At 41.2% G+C, this 26,191-nt stretch overlaps 1 protein-coding gene and 1 long non-coding RNA gene across 9 annotated transcripts in view; one reads left to right on the forward strand and one right to left on the reverse strand.

Moving 5' to 3' along the window:
* The first annotated feature begins 3,646 nt into the window (after window positions 1–3,646).
* Window positions 3,647–15,412, forward strand: LOC104143269 (uncharacterized). The gene is made up of 3 exons (XR_693883.2): window positions 3,647–3,947; window positions 10,223–10,448; window positions 10,661–15,412. It is a non-coding gene; the product is annotated as an uncharacterized lncRNA (long non-coding RNA).
* The window catches only part of SPAG6 (sperm associated antigen 6), a 46,703-nt gene continuing 28,320 nt past the window's right edge, over window positions 7,809–26,191 (reverse strand). For 3 of the 8 annotated variants that reach the window (XM_068934574.1, XM_068934580.1, XM_068934579.1), the window contains 5 exons: window positions 25,667–25,819; window positions 23,076–23,267; window positions 21,751–21,867; window positions 18,888–19,033; window positions 13,767–16,648 (listed from right to left, as the gene is read on the reverse strand). In XM_068934574.1, the coding sequence (XP_068790675.1) occupies window positions 16,582–16,648; window positions 18,888–19,033; window positions 21,751–21,867; window positions 23,076–23,267; window positions 25,667–25,819 (675 nt within the window). In that variant the 3' untranslated portion in view covers window positions 13,767–16,581. Of the gene's footprint in view, window positions 10,157–11,996; window positions 12,038–13,468; window positions 13,611–13,766; window positions 16,649–18,887; window positions 19,034–21,750; window positions 21,868–23,075; window positions 23,268–25,666; window positions 25,820–26,191 lie in introns of those variants that run through there. The other 5 variants (XM_068934578.1, XM_068934573.1, XR_011139592.1 and 2 more) reach the window with 4 other exon arrangements.

Genomic DNA, 26,191 nt, shown 5'->3' on the forward strand with positions numbered 1-26,191 from the left:
CTGGAAAAACAACATATTTTCTTGATGCAGTGTTACCACACCTTGTTTAACCTTAGAGATAAGCTCATTTTTGAAAGCCCACTATTTGACTTATAGAGGTTTGTCTATACAGAACACAGGGCAAAGTTAAAATGTTGCCATTGCAACTGATGTCATGATTGCATTTAGAAATAATAAATCCTTGACATTATGGAAAAAAAAAATAAAAGAACACATATGGGAAAATGTGATAGTTAAATTCTGTTGCAGCTGGAAACATACTGTAATAAAGAAATAACCAGTTGATCTACACCCTGTTTTACATTCATTATAATTAGGTAGAGGTGTAGTTTTATTTTATCAAGGTAGTTACACTGGTAAAACATTTACTGCAGATGTAGTTTTACTCTCATAAAGGTGTTAGTATACACTGACACACTATACATACGCTCTACACATTATTGTATCTCCATTTCAGGAAAGAGATGCAGCAGTGTAAGAACAGAATAATCATATACGTGTGTATCTACCAAGTACCATTGTATCGCTTTAAGTGAAGCCATGTAGTTAAAGGAATACACTGTATATGTGCAAATAGGTTTTTGGAAAGTTATAGATTGATAGTCTGAAGATAGAGGCCTTTTCCAATTATTTGTAGGAATTAATAATACTAGAAAAAGGAGTCTCAGAGGCTGAGAATTAGAAAAAGGTAGAAATGAGATTTGCACAGTGAAAGAAGGTGGATATCTTTTTCTAAACAATTTCAAATTACACAGGTAAAACAGGCTCTGAGAAGTATAGCAAATAAAGTCTGAATAACAGAGGAATTATTTTCTCCAGAAAATTACATTTGAATTCATTTATAGCCCTTTTAATGCTGTAAGTGATAAAAAGCAAATCACATCGTAGGTTATTTATTCCCTCTGGAACCTGCTTTGGAGAAAAGAATAATGACAGCTTCCTAATTATTGTTTTTAAGGTAATTTTAAAATAAGAAAAAAACCCTCCTACATAATTGTCAAAAAAATAACATTTGCTGGAGGAACAGCAGCAAAAAATTGGACTGTAGCCTCCTCTGAGGGACTGGGCCAGGGAGTTTTCTTGATAAGACTATAGCAATCCGAAGGCATATAAAAACTATCATAGCAGCAGACTTATTTAAGAACAGGACGACGTTTTTCCGCTTGTCAGTGAGCGTCCCCGCTTGGCCTGGCAGGCAGGCGAACGGGCAGCTCTCCACGGGAAACCCCCAGAGCATCGCAAACACACGTGCACCTCTTGAACCAAGACTAATATAGTTAGGAGTACTGAAAAAATAATACGCAGTGCATAAGCACTGCCTTTTGTCTGCAGCGTGTTTACAAACACTGATTTTGGTCCGGCCCTGGCTCAGAGCAGCTCGCAGCAGCAGCGGCAGCACCCGGCCAGGGCTGGCTGCCCCACCGGGCACCCGCCGCTTGGCAGGGAAGGCTCCGTAGTGGCAGGTGCTGCCCAGGAAAGGCTCTTGCTCAGGCTTGCGCTGAGTCAACGTACTTCTCCGGCAGCTTCTACTGGCTGAGCAATTCTGGTGGCCAAAGCGTTACTTATAACTGTCCTCCCACAAACGAATTCTTGAGGGAGGATGTTGGTACAAACATTGCTGGTCTGCTCACCCGGGCACACGCACAGCCACACAACAGCAGCAGCTTTAACTAACGGATGTAGAATCCTATTCTGACATAAGGCGGGTTTTCTAGGTTTTGTTTTTGATTGTTTTCCCCTCAGGGAGGTCACTATTGTGTTGGGGAAAAGAAGAACATAGCTTTGACCACGCTCAATCCACACCTCATCTGAAGACCGGAGGCCTCTCCACAAGTTTCCACAACATCTTCATGCATTCATTGGGAGTGACAACGTATGCAAGCCTCTGAGCACACCAACAATTTCTAATATTAACATGGCTTCATTGGCTTTGGCTTGCCTTAGCCTTGGACTGTAGGTATAATACTCACCTCCTCCCCAAAACGAGTCACAAACGAGTCACAAAGCTGTGTCAGAGTGAGGAAATGAAACTCTCCTTTTAGAAACTCAGAGTTCAGTCTCCCAAACTATTCACTCCACAGAGAAACCCATCACAGGTTAATAGGGCTGAGCCAAGCTCCGTCCTGCAGCCCGCCTTCACTCAAGTTGCTTCTCTTTGCTCGTGTGAAATGTGTTACATAATCAGATCGTTCTTTAACTAATTTAACTAGTAACCTACTACCGGTAAACAACAACCTTCATTAAGATTTTTACTTTTGTTTACTGTAGGATATGAACAAACTGTGTAAGAAAATGAAACAAACTGATACAAAAGGCCTAATTTGCAAAATGCAGTCAAGTGTATGGGGCCTCTACTCAGCGGTGCACATCTGTAATTGTACTGGCTCAGAACAGGTCGGTTAAGACCAGAAAGAGTAATTAAGGCATTGAGGAACATGTGTCTGTTAGCCTGTCTTCTTTGTACTACAGTTTTAAGTATGAGTCTTGAGCCTGCTTGTCTGCCGCGGGAAGACTGAATCAGACTGTGCAGCAGAGGTTCTGCTTTCCCTCGCTGAGATTTTGTACATTTTTCTTTCCTTGTAATTTTCCTGTGCAGAGGGGGGGAAAAAAACCCGCACGTTTTGCTCTTCTCTTTGTATACAGCAAACATAAAGAAAACGGCAAGCAGGAGGAGATTGTTTGCTAACCCTCTCTGCAAGCCAACGTAACGGTAAAGGAAGAAGAAATACAAAATCTCCACGAGAGAGAAAACAAAGCCTGTCTCTCTTCCATCTTGAATCCTCACAGTCCTGGCAGGCAGACACGATGCTTCTCACATTTAAAGGTGCAAAGCACATAATAGTAGCTATAGCACAGGAGCAAGAAATAAGTCTGTGTGCATTTCAGAGAAGGTAACACTTGAAGCAAAAAAATCACAAGCACGACGCCTTCTCCACCATTTTCCTTCAATAAGTGGATCTGTATTTTATGAACTACCCCATATATAGAAGGTAGCGTTACAAAATGGAAACAGGCGACTAATTCCAAAATAGTGATTCAAAACCTCTTGCATGCAGCATAGAAATTAGACTAGAAAAGTAATCTTTTGTACTGATGGGGATGAATTAAGAAGCTTTCATTCACATTCATTACTTATTTATTTCACCTACATAAAACCCGGTTTGCTTTGGGGGGTCGGGGTAGCTGGAAAGATTTCCTAATGCCAGTGTGTTAGAGTTCGATGGTTGGTTTTAGTTCCAGACAATATAAGGGATGTATAGCAGCTATCAAAGTGCCAGCATCAAAGAAACAGTAGTAATGTCGCCTTTTACAATTGTTTTTATTCTCAGACACACATGCTTTTTTACATTTTCTTTTAAAAAAAAAGGAATCTCTCCTTAGTGGTGCTAAAATTAGTGATGCCAAAAATAATAGATATCAAAATGACGTTCTTCCCCTTTTACTCTGGTCAGACGTGAGTGACACTGTGTCAAGTACAGCAAAGGGGTATATTAGCCCCATGCCGCTGAAGTAACAAGTGTACTACATTGCTGAAATGTCATGTTTCCCCTGTGCGTTTGATACGAGATTTGTGTGCTCAGCTTCTTGTACACAGCAGAACAGCTTACCGAAGATAGGCTCTGCATACATGAGCAAACCAACCTGCCCTTTGGACTGAACCATTGCAGCCAGCTGTGGCTTTATCACTAGCCCTTGGAGGTGTGGTCTGGCCTGTCACATGGCTGTGTATTTTAAAAATAGTTGATATTTTCTTAACAACAGAATCCTTCACCTGATTGATTTTTTTTTTATTATCCCCCAATCTTCCCTCGTGCCCTCTTCTTACAAAGATTTTTGGCTACCGTAATTGGTGAAAGGTCGCACCTGGAAATCGTCCATCATAGAGGCATTTTCTTCACGCTGCGATCGCGTTGTTGGCTGTTTGCTTTGCAGGCTGCAGTGAGCAGGTAAGAGCGATTCGAGGGAGACGGGCAGCACGCTGCCCATGCAGCGCCCCACATGACTTCTATCATAACTTTAAGCCTGTGCATGTCATGAAATGCCTGGACACTAAGCTTCAGTCTGTTTCAAATTATACCAAATGCTGCGTATAAATTGCAATCCTGAACCAGGCTGTGACAAGCTCAGGGTACAGGCCTGCATAACTGGGTATGATCGCTCTATATCCTGGTCATGTCATTTGAAAAGAAGTACTTAAAGTATCTTTGTTGAACTGCTTACCAATAACTGAGACTGGGAAGTATTTGCGAACAAGATGCATACCTTCCCAGAAACCTCTAGAGAGGAACCAGCTTCTAGAAATCCTTTCCCTTGAGCTGCAGCTTTATGAAAACGGCTTGTCTCCAAAATCCTGTAGCAGCAGTTGAACGAGCTGCGCTGCCAGCTGCCTGGCTTGAGACCGGCTGCTGCTGCAGTCTAGAAAGTAAGCGGGTCCAGCACCTGAGGCATGGGTGCGGAGAAGGAGCTATATGAGGAATGAAGTTATTTCAGGAAACAGCCGGCGTTAACAGAAGGTGACCAGCGTAAGGAGCCCCTGGTCAGTGCCGCGGCACTGCCTCCGTGCCCCACCTCGTGCAGTGCAGGACGCTGCATTTGGTGGGAAAGGTGAGTGGAAAAATCAATGCAGGAGAAAAGGCAGTAGTACACCAAAGAGCACTGGAAGGCAGTCAACAGTCCCCTGAACAGCAAAGGCAGACAGTAGCAGTGAGTTTTCAAAAGATACCACCAGCCTGATGATAAAGTAAAGACCCTAAGGTAGGAAACATGGTACAAAAAAGGGAAGGGAAGGGAAAATGGAAAATATTAGCTGAATAAATTTTGTGGCGAAAACAGCTGGATGAGCGTGTCTGGAGACAGAGAAAAAAACGGAACCAGAATGGAGAGATCACCATCATCTGTCCGTGCGTGTAATGATGACAGACATGACGGACTGCCCAAGCCAAGGATTCGCGCCGCGCTGCGGTGCTTTCGTTTCCCAGCACAAGGCTGTCCCTGCCGTCGCTTCGAGCCCAAAGAAAACCTGGCATCTTTTACTGAGGCCACCTCTATTTTTATTAACTGTTCACTATTACATTTTGCTTTTGTATTTCCATTTCTCGCCATTGTGGTGATGATGAGCAAAGAGTGTGGCCTGGAAAGCTGGGCTGTGTGTGAGCAGGCACAAGAAAAGGCTCGGTTGCCTTCCAGCCTTTCCCGAGCCAGATCCTCTCAGTCTCCGTAGCAGCATTGCCGCTCCTCAGGTGTCACATAAGAACAGCCTTTTCTAGTTGGTCCACAAACTTTTTATTGTTACATTTCTCCAGCCCAACAATTCTATATTTAGATATATTCAGTTTTATGTGCATTTCTTCTGTTAAATCCTAATCCACATGATTTCATGGTAGGGTTAGAGTCTCTGTTCTCTTTTGGTTTTCAGTATTTTGCAAGTGCTGCTCACACAGACTGCCCCTTTTTTCGTGCCAGCTTGTCCTTCTCTCTCGCGTACTCTCTCCTTTTACTCCAATAAGCTATCAATGCAGCTATTCCAGTCATGCTATAGGAAACATCCTACCAATTTCCAATTACATATAAACAGGAGGTATGACATCTATCACTGAAATGATGTGATAACTTTATGTCTATACAGCTTCTTCGTATTTTGCAGACTACTGTATGATGAGCCATGTAAAAATGCCTTAGCAGTACGGAAGGAAAGGTTCGAAAGAATAACTGGTATCCAAGTGCTCACTTCAGAAGCTGAGCAAACATGTCCTGCAGTAAAAAAAAGAGTTACCAACATCTCTTCTGATGGGGGTTTCCATTCCTGAGTAAAGCTCCGGGGTGGCCCTAGCTGCAGCTCACCCTGGCCCCACAGCCAGCAGAGCTGCCAGCCAAGGTAGGCACCCAGCCCGACAAACAGCCAGTAAGCTGCCGGTGCAACTCCCACCCACTGAAAGGACTTAAAAAGGCATCTGGGGAACTACAGACTGGTAAGTCTGATGTCCGTCCTTGGAAAAGGCAGTGGGGGTCTACTCTCTAAAGAGAGTAGCATGTAGTCAAATCTCCAACATGATCCTAAGTTTTTTCAGATGAAGAACTACTCCAGTAGGACCTCACAAAATTGAGTGGATGGCCAATGGATCCATCAGCAGACACTAAAACATCCTAATTAGCAGATACTCCAGCACCCTTATCCAACAGTAGGAGATGTTGCAGGACACAAAGAGGCTGGACCTTAGGACATGGCCAAGCTCACATGCCCTCCATTAAGTAGCACCACCTACTTCTACTGTTAGAGACAGACTATGAGGCTGGATGGACCATTGGTCTGATGCAGTCGTTAGCGTCTTAGGTTCTTATATGTACTTTCATGCACTGGCCTATTTCCACTGTGCTCTGAGGGGGCAAATTCCCAGACTGGCACTAAGCTTGCAATGTGAAAAAACATGCAGTCGAGTTGCTTCGGTCCCCAAAGCCAGTAGTGCTCACCCTCCTCCATGTCTTCCCAGTAGCTTACCTGCTACAAGGCTGACCTGGCAGACATTGCTTCAAGGAGCACAGGACAGGTAAAGCGAGGAGGAAACAGAACGTGCAAGTGAGCTTTTACACATACACACACTCTCTCTTCCTCCTTCTCCGTTAGCAGCCCTTGAAGAATAAAGGTCTACGTAAAAATGACAAACGCTTGATTAAATTTCTGCTTTCACCTCCTCACCTTTCCTTGGATTTCTGTGGGGTTGGGAGAGCATCCTTTCGCAGTCCAAGATCACTCAGCTTTCCTCTCTTCCTCTTCACTCTTCTGGTATAGGCAAGTTCCTGCCTCTCTTCTGCCCACATTTTCCACCATCCTGCTGCTGGAGCAATGTCTGGTACAAGGCTCAGCCTACCGGCTCCACGGCCACACCGTTGGTAGCCAAAAATGGCCTGTTTGAGTTCCAAAGCACAATCTGCTTCCTACCATAACATGGATAGCTTAATCCATGCAGAAGGTCACTGTCAGAAATATCATTAATGAGAGGAAAGAGAGCCCCTGCAGTGGACAGACAGCCTCCCTCGAGCGGCCCCAGCGCCTGCTGCAGCCAGCGGCGGGAAGGCTCTGCCTCACAGCCGTGCCCAGGGCAGCCGGGTAGGTAGGAACTAGATGCTGGGGCAGGGGGAGGAAATCCAGAAAGCAAAGAGATTTAGCAGCTAGCGTACTTTGTGGCAGCCTTCCACCCCTCCATGCTGCTTAGTTTCTGATACGTAATAGGTAAATTCTGTCTCTCCCAGCTGCTCCCACTTCCCTTTTTTGTTTGGTTTGTATCCTTAAGCCCTTCCTGCCCTACCGCCCCCTTGTCAATGCCCAGATGCAAGATCTCTGAGATTCCTGGGCTCTCTGTGCTAGCGGAGGCATTATAAGCCCAGCCCAAGGAGCAACCTCTGCTACTACTTAGAGGAGCTGCCTTCTCCTCTCCCCCTCCCCCAGGCCCTTCAACACCACCCACACAGCCATCCATCAGCATCGCCCTTGCAGCATCTGGGGGCAACATGGAATTGGGAATGATGTTCTCTGCCCTTTATAGCCACACCACTACAAAGAAAAGCTGGTGAAAGTAATACCCATCCCCAGATATACCTCCTAGCATGCATCCAGCAGTAACGGGACAGTTAACAGAAAGGTGGTGGAGAGGTACAGACAGAAGAGGGAGAAAGATAGACGCAGCAGGTCACTGTACTCCACTTTGAAACAAAGTAATAATTAAAATATATGCACAGATGGATCATGATGAAGTTGTCTAATAAACTGGTTTATTTGAAGTGACGAACAAATTCTGCAAAATAAGAACATCCTTTCTTGCTGGATAAGTGGAGCTGCATCCTCTCCTGCTCCCTGCATCCTCTACTGGGATACAAACCAGAAGCAATTGTGCAGGCCCCCACGTGCTCCTTTCCTATGCACAGGACACCATGGGGTCCAGAACATTTTCCTCTCCTCTTGAAGCCTTTCACTGCAAGAGATTTTTCTTTGCAATTTTACACAACAGCTGATGAAGCTGTTGAAGCTACACTGTGTGGCTCATCTCAAGCATGTCTGCTCCTCAGTTTGGGAATGCTGTATTTTGTAATCCTTTCCTATTTTGCCCCCTCAGGGCACAACAATATGGCAACATAAGTCAGTGAAGACCTAAGTACTTTTGGAACTAAAGAAAATGCTCTTCTAGTGAGAAGCGTTTCCATTGCATTATAAAACAAGGTCAAATCTCTCCACTGTTTTGTTCTTTCACTTGGTTTGCTAATCTGCATCTCATAGCAGTTAAATAGGATAGAATTTATATCAAGCTTAAAAATGTTACTTGTTGCCTACAGTTTCTCCAGTTTCCTTGCAGTATGGCTTCAAGTTGCCTCGCACTTCTGTTCAGTTGCACAGTTTTGTCATCTCACTATCACACTGGTTCGGAGCACAGCTCGGGAGCTGTGCTGTTGGCACCTCTCCTTCAGTGCACATCACCCACAAATTAACAAAAGCTTTGGCCTGAACGAGGGTTTGTAGGTCCTCATGCAAGCAGTATGGCTCGTCTGCAGCACTGTTCAACTCACACCCATCTTTTATGCATTCTTCAACGTGTCTGTCACCCCAGGATTCAAACACATTAGCACCACACTTCATTCATCTGCAGCAGATTGGATTGAAAATTCAGCTGAAGTTTAATTAGCTTGTTTTTTTTAAATATGAGCCTAGTATTGCATTTTCTCAAATTACTTTTTACGGCTTCTTTTTTTTTAGTTCCTTCACTGCTATTGCTAGGGTTTTTCACGCTATAGTCTTGCCAGGTGACTTAGCAATATATAAAAAGATCTACTCAGGTTGGGGGAAGGGAAAAGTATATCCATCCTTCAAGATTCAAATAATTCCGCTAAAGATTACAGAAAATTCTCCAGGGAGCAGACAAGATACAGATTTTTTGATTTCTTTTATAGTTCTATGTGCTCTTTTTAGGTGTATACAGAGGCAGATCTGTTTCATCTCACGTAGAAGGAATCCAGCTGAGAACATGTTTTATTATAACTCCAGATGATGCTCAAGAGGGTAAAAGATGCGCTTTTCTCAGGTAGTCACAGAACAAGTCGCAGTAAACCAGCAACCATTCCTCTCTCATCTACATTATGCTGATGAACTCTAATTGTTTACAAAGCACTGTCAAAGTCAGTTCAAGAAATGAACATACGAAATGCAAAAAAAAAAAAAAAAAAGGATGATACTGGACTTTTTTCATCTTTAAATTAGTTTTTAATCTCTTAAGAACTGTCAGGTCAGAGTAGTTAAACTGTTATAAGATAGCTGCTAAAGCAATCTTCTGTTATAAATGAAACAGCAAATTTATTAAACATTCCCAGTGCACAGCTACACCAGCATGAACACAACATCAGGTTTCTAAAAAAAAAAAACATGTTGTGAGCTTTTTTTTCCTGAGGCCTAAGATAGTGAGTGATGCATGACCTCATATTCACTGGAGTCTATGGCAAAATTTTAATAGATTTTGTTACTGTTAGGTCATGCCTGAGCAAAAAGATAGATGACTCAAGGGAGATGGTCCAAACGGCAACTCCACACCTCAGTGCGAAAGCCACGTTTTGCACCTTTGCTGTCAGACGGGGTGATGCATCACAGGCGCAGCTATAACTTCTGAAATGGCAGTTTCTTAAAACGCTGTGATCCAAATGCTTCATTTTCTCCACTTTAACCAAGCAAATTACCACAAGAAAATGAATTAAGGTCAGCCATGCATCGACCAGCTCAGTAAACAGTAATAACACTTAGCACTCTTATGACAGTCTTCAGCTTCAAAGCACTAATGAAGCCTCCCACAGTCCCCTTGAGACGTATGCAGGAGGAGGAGGTCCTCTCCACGCTAGGCCCAAGCAGACAGGGCTGGTGCGCCGCAGCTGGACAGGACCCGCAGCTCCCACAGCCCGGCGTGCGTAGGCTGGGCAGGACTGGCCCCCAACCCCTGCACTTAAGGCCACACTGATCTCCGCTCCATCGCTGCGCCGTGAGCGTGGGTGAGGAGCACAGATCCGACACCTGGTCTCCTGGAAGCCTGCCCAGCCTCGCGCTGCCCCTTTTCCCTGCTCCCGGTGTGCCCCAAGCCCTCGCAGTCCTCACAGATGAGCTGGGGTAGGATTTGCTCTGGAGTGACTGAATAGAAGAGAGGTTCACATTGCTAAACAGCTGACAGCATTGTTGAAGTTATCCTCCTTTCAGTTCCCATAGTGCAAAAACGTCTGTAGGAATCACGAGGCAGCGTCACGCTGGCATGAGCAGCACCACCGCTGTGGCACAGACCAGATGCGAGTGCCTGGCCTCGAGGCACAAGCAGACACAACAACAAGCCCCAACCGGCTCTGGAAGGCTGCTGCAACCAGGAGGCATTACTCAACGTTGAGACAGAAAAGCTGCAACTTCCCTACGTATTCACTTCCCAAAGCAGGTAACTGCTGCACCAGCAGTGTGTCACCAGGTCTTCTAATTCTCCTTTCTGTTTCATCCCCTGCTCAGCAGGAGATGCAGTCTCCTGCACATACAGTGCTGGAGCCATTCTCTAAAAATTCTAGAAATATTTCCTGCTATCCCCCCATTTAAAGCACTGCTGGGGAAGGAAGAAAAAAAAAAATCATTCCATCACTTCTGTTCTGTTTCCAGCAAGAAGCACGGCTGTTCCTAGCACAAAGGAGTGGAGGTGACATCGATCCAGGGCCTGATTCTCATCGCAATGGGAATCAGGTGGGATTCAGCTGACCCTCACAGAAATTAGTACCATAAAACTGGTATTAATGGGCAGAGGACCTGCCAATGGCCTGCTCTCTCACAGCCACGAGGCATTAAAGATGCTTTACAGGGGAGAGTCTTGTGAAAGTAAGGATAGAAAACGTTACATTTTTATCTCAACTGACCATGCTTGCAAGGGCATCTGTGTGTATATATGGGGAGGGGCTACATGAATGTCAGAACAGACTACAAATAGGAGCTGTTCTTTCCAAATTTCATACGTTGCTTGAGTCATAAAAATTTAACTTCACTCAGCAAACTACCTTCCCCTCTTTGTTCATATTCACTCTAGTATATCCATCATTTTTGATCCTCTACTGATTTCTGTTGTTGGGGCTCGTTTTCTGTGACTTGAGAACCTGAAATTATGCTATATATCTTTGTAGTTCATTGAACTAACCAGCATTTATTTTAATTTAGTAAGGAAATATTTGGCTGGGTGTGACCAAATAAATACTGTTTCTAAACCAACACAAGTATACTGTTCACAAGGCTATAAAGCTGTCTCAGAGCTCTAATGACATTGCAAGTAAATGAAGCTTCAGTCTTCTCATAAACATAATTCAATGAGACCTCTATGTTGCCTTTTTTTTTTAAATAGACTATAATATTATAGCACTATTGGGCAACAAAAGTTGAATCTTGGTAGTAATCCAAGCTTCCAGGTTGATAATGGCTTTAACACTGACCTAATATATAAAGGTGAACATACACAGAGAATGTCAGACCTCATTATAAATAAGATAATAGTGATAAAACACATCACTAGTCTGTATCAGACTATACAGACACTAGTCTGTATCAGACTAGTGAAGACAAAACTTTTCTTCGGGAGCAAAGGGCACAAATCTTGCCACAAGATTATGAAGAGTTTTGTCACCGATTTTGACAAAAAAATAGTCAAGAACTTTGATTTAAAGGAAGAAATCTAACAGGCTTTTCCCTCTCAACATTTGATTTTTGTGATAAAAGGGATCAAATATAGAAGAGCCAAAGTTAAACTGAGTACCTATGCTTCAATTAAAATTGGAGATAGGAATTAGTCAGAACAAACGTATTCTTATCAAGAAAGAGAAAGCTGCCAAAATCTTTGTGGAAATCCGTTAAGAAGATGAGTTTAGTACATTCACATGGTTCCTGTCCACAGCCCGTTAATGTGTGACAATGAATACAACTGGTTTCTACTTCAGACAACAAATTTGATGGTCCTCAGCTCTTTACGCAGCACTCAGCTACTTAGTGGTCAGACCTCTGTGTGAGAGAGAACACAGACAGCTAAGGAACATGTTTAACCCAAGTGAGAGTAGCTTCCTGTGAAAGACAGCACAATACAGTATTAATTTTCTTGGTGTAAAAGGCATTCTTATCACAAAAATATGCTTTAGTACTGCTTGTATGTATTTTCTAATTCAATCTTTTATGCAGTATCTCAAACTATAGTACAGCAGTAATAACGTAATTAGTATTTTCACTAGCTAAATTATAGAGCTGACTGCAGAATACAGCATAGTAACATCAATATTAAGAGTTGAGCATTAGACAAAAATGACATCAATAGTTTTAGTGCAGTCATGAGAGATATTGTAATTTCCTCTAAGATTCCTTCCAGTTGTACAAGATGAGGAAACTCACGAGTCCACTGGCTTTTAGTTCAACTCAAATTATAAAAATCAGCATCTCAGAGATGTCTCATGGAAATTTTTGAAGGTTCTCGAATAATTTTCATTTTTAAACATGATATTAGTAATAAAGAAGTGAAAGCCTGCTGTATCTGCCTCTCTTATATGAATTAAGCTTCCCAACACTTCTACAATAGAAGAATATAACAGACAACTCACAGCTAGGAAGAGAATATATGCGGTGGTGAAATGATTATCCAAGCCCATAAAGGGTACCTAAGGTCAGTGCAAATCACTGGCTTTACAATCCAGCGTTAGTCCATATTTCCTTGCTACCCTGTTCACATAGTGAGATCTAAAACTGAAGCAAGCGAGATATTGGACACCAAGCAGCCATTAGGAAGACAGAGGCAAGCACACTTTCACAGATCCCTCACGTAAAGGGACTGCCGTCAGCCACCTCTGTATGCTCAGGAACGAGAGGACTCTAATTAATACGAGAAGCTGTGGGCTGTCCTGTGGCATCCTCCACGTCTGCAGCGCTCAGACTTCCTTTTGGCCAAGCTAATTCACAACCCCCTAGACCAAATCAGGAGCCCTGAGGATATACAAGCACCCCATCCACTTCCTAATTACAGTAACTTCATGCTTTACTTCATAAAATGAGATGCATTTCCTCCTTCACTAGTTCAATTCACCTGCTTCTACATTTTGTTTGTTTGTTAAAATGCAGGTCTCCAGCAGACTGATTGCTTCAGATGAGACAAAGCAACCCCTTGGTAAATCCCTCTGGGAGCACAGAACAGATCACACACGTCACAGTTGAACTCTTTGAATTCCTCTTTTCAGATCCTCTTGGTTTCTGGTGGCTCAGATAAAGAAAGGAGCTTTTGTATGCCAGTTAATCCATCCACTGAATGGGAAAGTTTTATATATCCACATGCTTTTTCAAGGCCCTAGTTTACACCTGTAGATATAACAACATACGAAGTAACACAGACAAAAATCATGGCTTGGGCCCTCAGAGAAGATCTGCGTGCAAAAGTCCCCATACTAGAGTCAAAGGAACTGGTAAAATGATTAAAGGACTCTCTCTGCTTAAATCTACTTCAAGGCCAAAGCCCTGGCTTACCTTTTGTTTGTGTGTCCTAATAAGCCAATTCTGTGAGAGGGACTTTAACTTGAAACTCTTCTATGCCGTAGAGCTAAGAGGGAGAAATTCAGGCGCTGTTGAGTGGCAAGGTGAGACAGACATCCAAAGGTATGTCAGGCTCAGCTCCAAAATGAGTCTGTTCTTCATTATCCCTAGCACCCACAGTCACAAACTAGCATGAAAACAGCATTTACACAATGAATTAAAATGCAAATCTATATTTTATTCTATGAAATTGAGACAAAGGACACATACTTGAAGCTTGCCAAGAGTAGCAATTACACACATTAGTCTAGTTTTAGATGATGGCTTAAGCCAAATGAGAGGACGAGATAGGAACACTGTACATCAAGCTAGGGAAACACTACAGATAAAAAAAGCAACACTTGCCCTAGTAATGTAAGCCTAAAATACAAATTAGTGATAAATCTACTGATAAGGCCTTGTGCAGACCTGTACAACCTTGTGTAGACTCTAGGGAAGGCTCCAGCCACAAGGTGCACGTACAATACAGCGCAGCAGCCTGCCCGCGAAGGAGAGCCGAGGGACTCTCTGAGCGTGGGTGAGAGGACTTTGCACTTTACTGCTGCCGCCTGATGGGACGTAGAACCCTCCCAGAGAGAGTCCTGCGAGAGGAGGCCAAACGCTTCCACTGGCCTAGGATAAAACTGCTTAACTGCTGTAAAGACATATTTATGCTAGGTCTGATTTAGATGGTGTGCTGCACAATCAGATCACTTTGAAGGTTTGCGTTCTGCAATCATTTCCTTTGTTAGGAGTCAGAAAAAGGGTGAAAAGACTGTGAACAAATTGTTTAGGCACTGAAATTTAACCCTGTGGAATCCTCACAGTGTATCGCAGTTTGACACAGCAGGAGCACATATGTCAAGGGACTGTAGCCTCTTTGCTCTCTCTATACAGAATGTATACGTTAGCACTGTGTGGTACAGTATGTGCTCCTGAGCACATGATGCAGTTGTGAGTACACAGCTATACGCCCTACCCTGCCTCCCATCTGCACCACAACTGCCCCCAGCCCTGTACAGTACTTCCACTCTCTCAGGGAAAATAATGACTTCAGATCCTTTGAGAGTCTCTGGAAGCCCTTGCATTACATTCTCTATTAGAAATTGTACAGGATTTGATTTTTAAATATCCATAATGCCTATGTGAAAATTTATTGGGCATTAAGCCTAGTGGAAAGATTGTTATGTTTTTCTACTAATGCCCTAGCATTAACAGTGTCAGAATAAAAATACCAAAAAGGAAAAGAAAAGGCACTTGGTAGAAATTAGTCAGTTCCAAAAGTTTATTCTGTTGTGGGCTAAGGGAATAATCGAGCAGGTATGGTTTATCTATCAGCTTTCATGACACCAACAGTCTCTATCTCAGTTAGGACTCCACACAGTAAGGCACTGGGCATCATCCCCTGTTCCTCCTGTACAGAATTAGAGAGCACCAAGGACCTCACACCAGGAACTCAGCCCTTTATAGAATTAAACCGTAACGCAAGATAGCCCATCAAGGCTTTCATAAACTGTTGAAGACGAGAACAAAAGAAAATAGTAATTTCGAATCTGGCAGAGAAAAAACACTTTAAATCATTTCCAACTGCAATAAGTCTTTGCTCCTGTTTTACAAGTAATAGCAGAGACTATCTCTGTTTTATAACCTTACTCATTTAATACGTTTAAGAAAGACAGACAAGTTTCTCCTTTGCAGGGTTTTCAAATACTATCTTTCCCCTGTGGTTGCCAGTATTTCAACATCCCATTCCAGAATCACTCTTTGGAAAAAAAAATGCCACATACTAAGAGAAGAAAAATGGTTAAAAGAACAAAAAAAAAAGGTAAATGACAATACCGTATTAGTTAATCAATAGTAACAGGCCATATGCTGCTCCCTGCTACTATGATACACCAGAGGAGTAAGCAGAATGTAGAAGTCTTTTCACACTGTAAAACAGGACAAAAATATTCCCAGAGTGTCCTACAGAGAGGCAAAAGCTAATATCTCCAATAACCTCTAGGTGGATGAGGTCTGCAAGTTCAAAACTGTCCAAGTTCCAAATGTGTTTGAACTTAATTCTGCAGCAATTTCTTCTCTGGAAGAGTAAGTACAGAGCAACCTTAGTCCCATCACTCAACTTAGAGGGAGTCACATATTCTCAGCTTTCCTCTCAAAGTGCTCAGAACTTTGTTAACAGTATTCCTTCAGCTAAGCAATTCTCGGCCCTTCCTGAGCCCCGCAAGACCTGCTGAGCCAAGTGGGGCAGCACCTCACAGGGTCCTTCCCGTTGGGCCAGTGGAAGTCCCAAGTTCACCCTGTCCCTTTCGAGAGGAATAAAGATGTATACATCCAGCCATGTCCATCCCACTACAGTGAATCCTGCCTTAATGATGGGGACTTCTGCAGATGTACTATCAGGTGCATGGACCATAGCATCACTGTAACGTGCACAATGTGGCCTTTTTATCGCAATCAGAACTCATTGCTTCTTTATTTTGTAGTTATAAACATGCTCAGAGATGCAAAAATCCCATCACTTTCTGAAAGGTAGTGATAGGAGATACCTCAGTGCAGAATGAATTCCACAATTGGGAAAAAGTGCTTTTTCTTTCATCAACTAGGGAAGCTCTAAACAATCCACAAAGGTAAAAGGGGAAAATGGATTAAGTACTGAGAAGGCTAAAATTTGAATTAGACAAACATTTCTTATGGAACGAAAAGCAAACTACTGATTCTACAAAGTTCCTGTGATAAATAATCACCCCTGTATGAAATTCCAGATATACTGGAACTAAGCACTAAGGTAGTGCAGTTAGAGGAAAACAAAAGGAACAAAAAAATCAGCAGTAATTTTACAAAGAACAAAATATATCTTTCTGGAAGTGCTGAGCTCTTTCAATGGTTCAAACAGCAGAATAAGATTTCACAATCTAGGAAGAGTTTCAATAGTTATATTTGAATTGCAGTCATAAAAGCATAAATGTGAAATACAGCTCTAATAAAAAAATTGAATTTTATAGAACTGGGTGGTAATTTTCCACCCTTTCCAGAAGAATCTCAGAATATCCAGGGGAATAATACCTGAAAGAGAAACATTTTTTTTGTGCATTAGACTACAAAGCATGTTCTGTGCTAAGCAATGAAACTCTGTCCATAAGTCTATTGATTAGGAAAAATCCTACCATTAAACACTGGTCAAGGAATTCTATACTTACTCCCTGACAGTACTTAAGAATCTGCTTTTTAACTTACATTATAATTTACAGCTAGAAGTTGGGTTTTCAAAAAAATGCTTAGCTTCTTTTAGGGCACGTAGATAAGTGGCTAGTTTTTAGATAGGCTCAGCAGACAACAGCATTGTCGTTACTGGGAAATGTAGTTGTTAACTGCTTGTGAAATTATGAGCTTTAACATAAAAGCATGAGTTTACACAGAACCATAGGCTGCCATAGGAGAGTATTTTCCCGCTGCCCTTGAAACATAGGCACACATTCCAAAAACAAATGTGAAGCCCACATCAGTGTAAGTAACATTGATTCTGGAACAAAATTTTATCAAAATCATCTTCTTTCTCTACTGCCAACTCATTGTGGAGATTATCCAATAGATTTTCTCTAGGGGAGAACCCTATGGTGCCATTAATGACTGGCTGCCATCCAGTTGGGTTTCAAAACAGACCAGGTGCAGGCTTCCAACACATAAGCGTCAGCAAAGTGGTATTTAGTTTTTGTTTTCCAGGTGAAACAGAGTATCTGAAATTTATTACTGTTTTATTCTAAAAATATACATCACAGCATATTTCTGGTTTTGCAGGCATGTAAGTCGTCATCTTTGAACCCTGGGAGCTTTAACTATAAGGACAGAGGAACACACTTCCATGCAATGCACACCAAACGTATTTAAGCAGAAATCCCCAATGTTTTCACATTAAGGAAGATCCATTCTCCTTGCATAATTTTCATTTTCTGGATGATTATGATTCCTGCATAATGTAATTCTTTTTAAAACTACTATTAGTTCTCCAACTGTAAAGCTAACTTTTCAATGCATTGTTATCATCTTGAGTCTGCAAACAGCCTGAAATAACATCTCTCCAGGACAAATCCAGAGCTGGTGTTTATTACAGCAGCTGTGCCTCAGGCAGCAGAACCAGCATCATTCTACTGCACAAAGAGGCAAGCAGGAGAGGCTTGAAGGGGCCTTTTTTATTACATCACAGGCTACTTGAGTAACCTTGTTTTGTTTATAGAAAAAAACCCCATTTGTAACATAGATAAACATTAATTATATCCAGAAAAGCATAAGCAAATGTCCTTTTTCCCTCAGAAGTATCCATATTTACAATTACAGAATAAAGTTCCCTTATGATTTTGCTTTTGTCCATTTGACAGCCTTGACTGACTTTTTCTTGTGGAGACAAACAGGGCTTCATTTTGCGTCATTTAGTTTGTAGCTACTATTAGCTGAAAGAACTCTGTTGCTATAATTAGAAATGATAATGTAGATTTTTCAGAGCCTGTAGAGGGAGTGCAAGAGTACAACATCCTTTTGATGTGTTGATGGAAGGAAGGACTGGTAAATAGATATCTAGAATCCAGGAGGACATTTCTCTCATTATTACAATTTAGGATGGTGACATTTTGACTGTAAGCTATTTAATAGTGTTTCTGTATTCATTAAGGGCAAAGTTCACCTTGGTGCAGACAGCTGGTGTATGGTCCTTTTGTATAACACTTAAGCCTCATGATGAGGCTGAGGGTGGGGGGAGGAAGGGCAGCTGGGGGCAGAGCAACCGCACAGCAGAGCCCCTGGACCCTCTGTACAGCAGCAGAAGTTTCAAAGGAGCCTCCGAAACACTAGTTCATACAGGCTCTTAGGGAGGTCAAGGATGTAACCAAAGATCCACTAGTACCTGTATTTTGTGGCCTGAGACACCCACAGATAAGGTACTGCGACAAAGTAAACTTCCCCCAGATATTCACAGCTATCAGCGAGATTGGGCTGAAGCCTCACAGTTTGTCTGGACAGAGTGGGACTGACTTCCCAGCTCCCTGCAAGAGCCTGATTATTTGGGTTTTGTTTAGAGACAAAGAAATTTGATCCCCAAAACAATTAAAAAAGAGAAAGTGTTCAAAAGTACATATCTAACTTTTGCTGTTACCGCTGCAATTACTAGTGAGGCAGCTAACCAAAGGTTATGCCGTTTAATAAGAACAAAATCCACATGGGAGTTAAACTAGTATTTTAAATCCTTGCTTTCTGTTGTTCCTGTGAAGAACATCTAACAATGGTAAATATGAATTGCTTAGATTTTCCATACCTTACTATTTCCTCTGGATAGCAATTGTTAATAGTGTTGATGTACTCCTGAAGAAGTGACCCAGGCTCTGCTTTTATCTCTTGAACCTTTTTCAGACCACCAGTTGTTACAAAGAGACGACGCGCTTTGCTGTCATGTGGCAGCACCTATACACAAAAAAGTACATAATAAAAACATGATTTTTTTTAAAAGGAATCTTTGTTCTACTAGACTCAAATATTGTTTATTTGTTTTTAATTCAGAGGATGGATAAAATGGAACACATCAGAGGTGCAACTTCTGTAACGACTACTATATTTTAACATGCAGTTGGACAGGAAAAATGAAATCATAAACCAGCCCTTTATGATTGTAGCATAATTTAACATGTACTTTAAAACATAACATATATAAAAATATTGAATATTTATCTTTATGTAAATAGTATTTCTTAAATTATTCCTACAGAGACAATATGGTTGTGGAGATTAAATATATAATGGAAACAGAATACTAACATGGAATAACAACAGCATCTGTTCCACTTAAACCAAGTTATTCATGTGTTTTATGTCAATTCCCACAATTTAATTGTAGAGCGGAATTTTATATCATTATAATGATCTAGTATAGATTATTGCATGGAAACAATACTGAGAATTCTTGCAAGTGAACAATGCAGCCTTGAGGCATTACATGTTACTATTAAATTCCTAGATATTAAAATCACACAGCACACTGTGTAGTCATGGAAGCCTTTTACAAACACACACATACACACACACAAAGCAAAAATGTTGAGTTTCTGCAGCCAAAGGGGATGAGAAGCAGAAACGATCAAACAATACATTCTGCACTCCCGGAGTGATGCCAACACGCAGTTTTGTCCAGAGGACAGAGGAGAGGGAGGCAGGGGCTGGGCCAGGCAAGGAAGAATGACAACATGTAGTCCATAGGCCCACAGGGCTGTAATAATATTAAAAAAAAATGCAAAATGTCAACAAAACCACAAATGGGTTTAAAACCAACTCTGTGAGCTACATACTATGTAGGCAAAAACATTTTGTAAGCATTCAAACAAGCTGGACAAATGAAACCATAAATTTGAGTGTATCTCTGCATAAAACAGAGCCTTCAAGGTTGACAGGACTGCCTAAAAGGATAGAGGAAGAGAAGGATGAGATTTCTGTCATGTATATCGGCCAACAGCCTTAATTTCTCTGGTCCCTCTACGCTGTAGAAAATCAACAAGCAGGCAAAGAAAAACAGGGGAGCACCGAGCCCTCTCCCTGTGGCATGCTCCACACAAGGGTCAGAACAACTGAGATCCTTTCATGCTGGGAACTGGAAAACTGGCTCCCACAGCAAGAGCTGCCAAGGAGGGACTAGCAGTGAGACAGGACACAGCACTTCCCCTGCCTTCCTCCTCCACACTGGGACTCCTAGGCCGCTCTCTGGGTAAGAGAGTAGAAAATTCTCTTGGAAGAGGTCCTAAAGATAGACAGCACCTCTGAGACACAATCCCTTCTGCTAGTCTGAACTAAGACAGCAGAGCTCTGCAAAGACCCTGAGAAGGGTAACGCGTAAATGATACAGTGCAGCACCGAGAACAGAGAGCTTCCCACTCTGAAAGACAGCTCAGAAAATAATGCTTTTACTGTGCTATAAATAAGCTGGCAAAAGCAACACTCCTCAGGTGTAAGAACAGGAAATTTCTAAGTTATGGTGCAGGAGATACAAAGGCTTTTGCTGCAAAGAACTTAATTTTAAATGTATACCTTAGAACCGCAAATACCAGGCAAGCATAGCTTGTTTAATTCAATGTAGGAAGAGAAGAAAAATGAAAATAAACAAACATCAGCTAATATGAAGGGTGCAAAACCACTTCAACAGTGAATGACACTCAAATCTATACCCTGGGTAACCAATTACTATGCACTCAACTCATTAATAGCTCCAGTCAGGACACAGAAGCAAAATGCAATGGATTCTGGACAAATTTCTTTGTACAGACTTAGCAAGAAGACCAGACAAACCTAACTGTAGCAATCTAGTTAGGAATATAAACAGTATTGCTTCCAGATCCGTGGCAATCAGAACTGAATAATATCTAGAGCGTTTCATCCGGCCATTTCCAGAAAGAACACCTCACCAAGAGGGTCTTGTACACCCTGCTAATGGATTATACCATGCAGTATTTCACTAAAGAAAGGTCTATAGTTGAGCAGGATTCCCAACAGCTGGTAAACATAACAGACATTGGAAATCTCCTGATTAGTCAGTAATTACTTTTATAATTTGAAATACTTTGATTAAATTGTATCACTTTCTACATGCTGCACTCAAATCAGCAATTTACTTAATAATAAATGGTTTCAAATTTGATAGGGATGAGAAAAGATTTCATATTCTTGGACTTCCTTAGTTATTGGGATTGAAAATTAGTAAGGACAGAAATAGGAAAGCCTTTACTCTACATTATTATAAAATACCTGATTTAAGTCACTCCTGTACAGACCACTTGCATTTTTTCTAAAACAAATGTGACTCGGGTCTATGTGATACATTGACTCAGCAAAATTATTTGCACGAGAGTTAATATTCCACTTAATCACAGAGGCAAGCAGGAAAAAACCCACCTGACTTATAAACAACCGTTTTCCCTCTGTCTAGAATGAATTATGACAGGTTCCAGATAAAAAAAGTATCTAGCTTTTTCAGACAAAAGAGCATGATGCTCCAAACTGTTTCTGAAGGGGATGCTTGAGGATCCTGAGAAAACAGCTGAGACTGCCTTCAGAGACACTTCGTGGTTGGAATGGTAACTTCCTTGCTAAATGGAAAACAATTAACCTATTACCCATCAAGTAGAGCTTTTTCTTACCTTGCTGAACTGCCCAACAATATGCTTCAGAATATTGGGAGGGGCATCATGCAGCAAAGGTTCAAGTGCTGGAAGATATGTGCACTTCTGCAGGATGTTCTTTAAGGCTTTTTTAGTCTATTCAAATGCAAAATAAAATTTCGCTAGTAAGACATCAGTGAAACAACAACAAGAAATCACGATACACATCACTGAAGTCTGATCAAAAAAGCAAATTGATCAGAATTCTCAAAGAGCATTTTCTGAATAAAAACTATGATAACCATCAGGTTACTTAATGAAGAATCAATTTTCTACTTAGATTTATTAAGCCTCAAAACCTACAGTGCATTGTATACTTATTATGTTATCTACGGTCAAAGTAATGGCAATTTTCCTTTTACTACAATGGAAGCAGGAGCAGGCCCTTTAAGTAAATTGAACTACTGTAATATAATAAGAAAGCTAAATCAAACCACATTTTAAAAGATCGTATTTTAGAAGTGGCTTATTAGGAGAGCCTGTTGGTCTGGGATAGCAGCACAGTGCACTGCCATCCAGGAAGAGACAGAAAGAGAGAGAGAGAAGCAGTTGTATAGCCGTGCCTAGATTCTGAACATGAGACATGATGCTGGCTACTACAAACAGTAATGACCTAATTGTGTAGGTTTATAGGTTCAGTCTTGATATTTCGGTGACCACTGAAAATGACTACGCAAAAGTTGTCTTCTTATTTTGCAGCTCTGAAATTTATTATACTCCAGTGGAACGTAAAGGGGCACAGAGCAATATGGGAGACCATATCCTGTCATATTATGCTCTTAAGTCAGTTCATTTACTGTCATACACAAATATACTTCAACAAATTCCAACTTTACTAATTCCTATGCTAGGAAGGCCCTAAATGTGAGCAGTTCTATGTTTCCAAAAGCAGGACCTTAAGTTTTTGTTACTGTTTTATTATGATAGTAAAAATGTGAACAAATCTGAACATAGTACAACACTCGGTACAAAAGACTATACTTCTCCAAAAGGCACATATTTAAAAATTGGACAATCAAGAGAAATTATAGCATTTCTGGGAGAAAGCAGCTCTGACCTAAACTGTGAAGAAGGAAATGAGGGACTATGCAGCTGTGGCTCTGTCATACGATTTGGCAACATGCACATGCATTAGGACCAACCAGGCCTAATAAATGATTGAAAACCTCTTGAGCACCCTCCACCCAGGCAATTTGTCTCAGCAAACATCAATAAAAGTGTATACCATTCAGCAGTTTTCAAGCACCTATACCTGTTGGTTACAATAAATATCTCATATTGCAGATATTGGTGAATATACTTGCTTTCACTTGAAGATCTTCTGAACTGTGTGTTTCCATATACAGAGAAAGCAGTATAGGTAACACATTTGCTACTGCCACAGCACGTGCATGCTCAGGAGTATGTCTTCCAACCTGTCCCAAGGCCCAAGCAGCTGCTGCCTTAATATGATCTTCATTTTCTTCTATCAAGCAGGTACACAGTGGTGGTATTCCCTGTAGTATTCATCAAAAGCACAACCTTTACAAATCTAGACCAGGGAAGAACAACTTTAAACTGATATAGATCATTAGAAAATGTTTCTCCATTTCCATCAGATGCTGATGCTGTCATTGTTTTTTTAAACATCACAATCAGCAAGAATTTGTAATAATCTTTACAAATCTAGTTGAAAGATAGATTGAAAGACAGTTGAAAGACAAATTCAATACTCTAAATCAGAAGGCAGTTTGAGCTAACACATCAACTTTAAAGGATCCAAGGAATAGATGACACAATTCAGGCTGTACTAAGAGTAAAGGCTTTGGTTTTGTCACACCAAAAATACAAAAATTCTGGTGCTTATGAATCCATGAAAGAAGTTTAAGATCAGAAGGGCTCCATCATTAAATTATCTAACTTTTTGTGTGCCACTATCCACAGCACTAAATTTCACTTCATAAACCCTTTCTTGAATCCAGTAGCTCATGTTAGCACATTCAATAACTTCCAGAAAGGCTTGATTTGAAGACATCAAGGGATGTAGAATACTTCACTTTCATCCAGCTGTAACTGAAGTTCTTCTGGTTCCATGTCACAGTCTTTATCCTTTCTCCACAAGATTATGGAGCCATTCAGTCACTGGTATTTTATGACCAGGAAGTACTTAAACAGCAGTCCTTTCACAATACTTTAGGTATAGTAACTGTAGAAGACCTTTTTCACCCCCTGAATCATTTTTGAGTCTTCTCTGCACCCTCTTCAAGATTCTTTTCAAATGCAGACAAGAGAACTATATGCAGTACTCCTGTGTGGTATCACTAGTAGTGCAGATAGATTAACCTCTCTCTTCCAGTAACGGTCCATCTTCCACTCTTTAATACATCAAAGGACTGAACTGTCTTTTTTGCCACAGCACTGCAGCAGAAGACTACACTGAAGCGTTTGTCCATTTTGACCCCAAAAACCATTCTTCTGAATTCATCCTTTCTAAGATACAGTCCTTCAGTATGTCTTTACACCATATCAGGTATGTCTTTAAACCATATCATCTTAGATGTGTATCTGCATCCGGTTACACCAAAGTGGCTCCCTTTCAGATGGTTCCGATTCACCAAGCCATGCCTTCGGCATTACATACCACCCCACAAAGTTTGGCTTAATCTGGAAAAAAAATCTTTAAAACTGGGATTTGGGTTGGTTTGGGGGATTTAGGGGATCATTCATGAAAATCTTTAGTGTAATGAGGGTTTGCATGCAGGCCTACAAATCGCTCACCGCACTTCCATTCAGTTCTGGCTGCAACCATTAATACTCTTCAAATTTTGTCAGTTAGGTGCTTCCTTATCAGCTTAAGCCTAGATTCATTCCATGTAACTCGAAGCACTTAACAGCAGAAGCATATTTGCTCTAGGCATCCCTATCTATTGCTAGTGGAGAGACACAAACACCTCCAGAGAAGAGGGGCCTCCAGAGAAGGGTGAGCCAGAAGCGTCTCTCTTCAGCTTTTCAAATGCAGAAGAGAACTATTTTTGAACAATTCTACCCTTTGTGCATAATTATGAATGTTATGTTGTACCAATTTCCTTTTTTTACCTTGTATTTCTATTAGAAGACATTTCTGTTCCTCAGTTTTTATTGTTTCATTGTTTCCATTCAGACAGTAAATTTAAAATGACTGACAGCGTAGGAATGGGCCGACAATGCCCAGTGAAACTACTTCCTTCCTCCTGCCATTTTGTAGTTAACATTATTCACACCAGAATATTATGTCAGGCACTAATTCCACCTATTGCAGATGCTACAGATTCTCACCCTTCTATATTATTGCCCAGCAGAATTCATTTAAACCTGAAAGCGTATAGCATCAAGCTTATCTCACTTGAAATATCACTTGCACAACTGAATCAAACTATGCTACATTTCAGAAACCAAGATTTTTACAAGTCTGAAGACTTCTGCTGCAAGGATACTCTAGCAGTACTAGCATAGTAATGTTAGTGCAATTAAAAATGTGCCATTAAACATTCTTCTTTCAAAATGGGTTTTGACGTAGCCACAAAAATTCATTTTAAGAGGAAACAGACCACAGGAATTCACCAATTCATTTATTTTCTGTACCTGGTCAATTGCAACAAAGAGAAATCATTTACTGGAGTACAAATGGACGTCCACAAACTAATCCATCACAACATTTTACAAAAGTTTCAACTTCATAAGGTAGTGAAGTCTACCTGGTAGACCAGGTAACCACATACTTTCAGATATGGCAAGTGACTATATTTTTTAAAAGTGCATTCATTAACAGCAAGTGTGTAATTCCGTCTCTGAATACATGCTCTGCCTATGTGCATTTGTGTCTCTTTCTCAGAATGCCACTGAAGAATTATAGGAAGAAGACAAAGTGATAGCTAACCTTGGAGATGATCACTGCCATTGACAGGTTCTCTGAATGAGCTGCTACATAGCCAAGCATCATGATGCCAGGCAGTCTCACAGTCCCTCTGCAGCTGCCAATACAATCAATCACAGCAGCAACTCCACCTGCATTTACTATAAGCTGTGAAAGCTGAAAAGATAAATCAAAGAGATTAGATACTGTGAAGTATCTACAGGCATAAAGCACTACATTAGAGGAGTCTTTAACTGTATCACTCCTGATTTACAAAATAGAACTGGAATAAGACTGATGCACCACACCAATTGTTGGGCACTGACTGCACCATGAAATTCACAGCAATGAAACTGTTTCGCTACACTGTTTGCGACTGACTTTATAGCAAGGAAATCAGGATTCTGAATTCCTGATGTCAAATAGCATGGAATGACATATTCTCAACTCCATTAGCATACACCAAAGAATCATGCAATGAAAGCGTAATACATGAACGACTTTAAAGACGTGCCTACTGAGCCACATATTCTTTTATACTAGCGCCCA

The sequence above is a fragment of the Struthio camelus genome, chromosome 2 (genome assembly GCF_040807025.1).
Source record: "Struthio camelus isolate bStrCam1 chromosome 2, bStrCam1.hap1, whole genome shotgun sequence".
In the NCBI taxonomy this organism is placed as follows: Eukaryota; Metazoa; Chordata; class Aves; order Struthioniformes; family Struthionidae; genus Struthio; species Struthio camelus.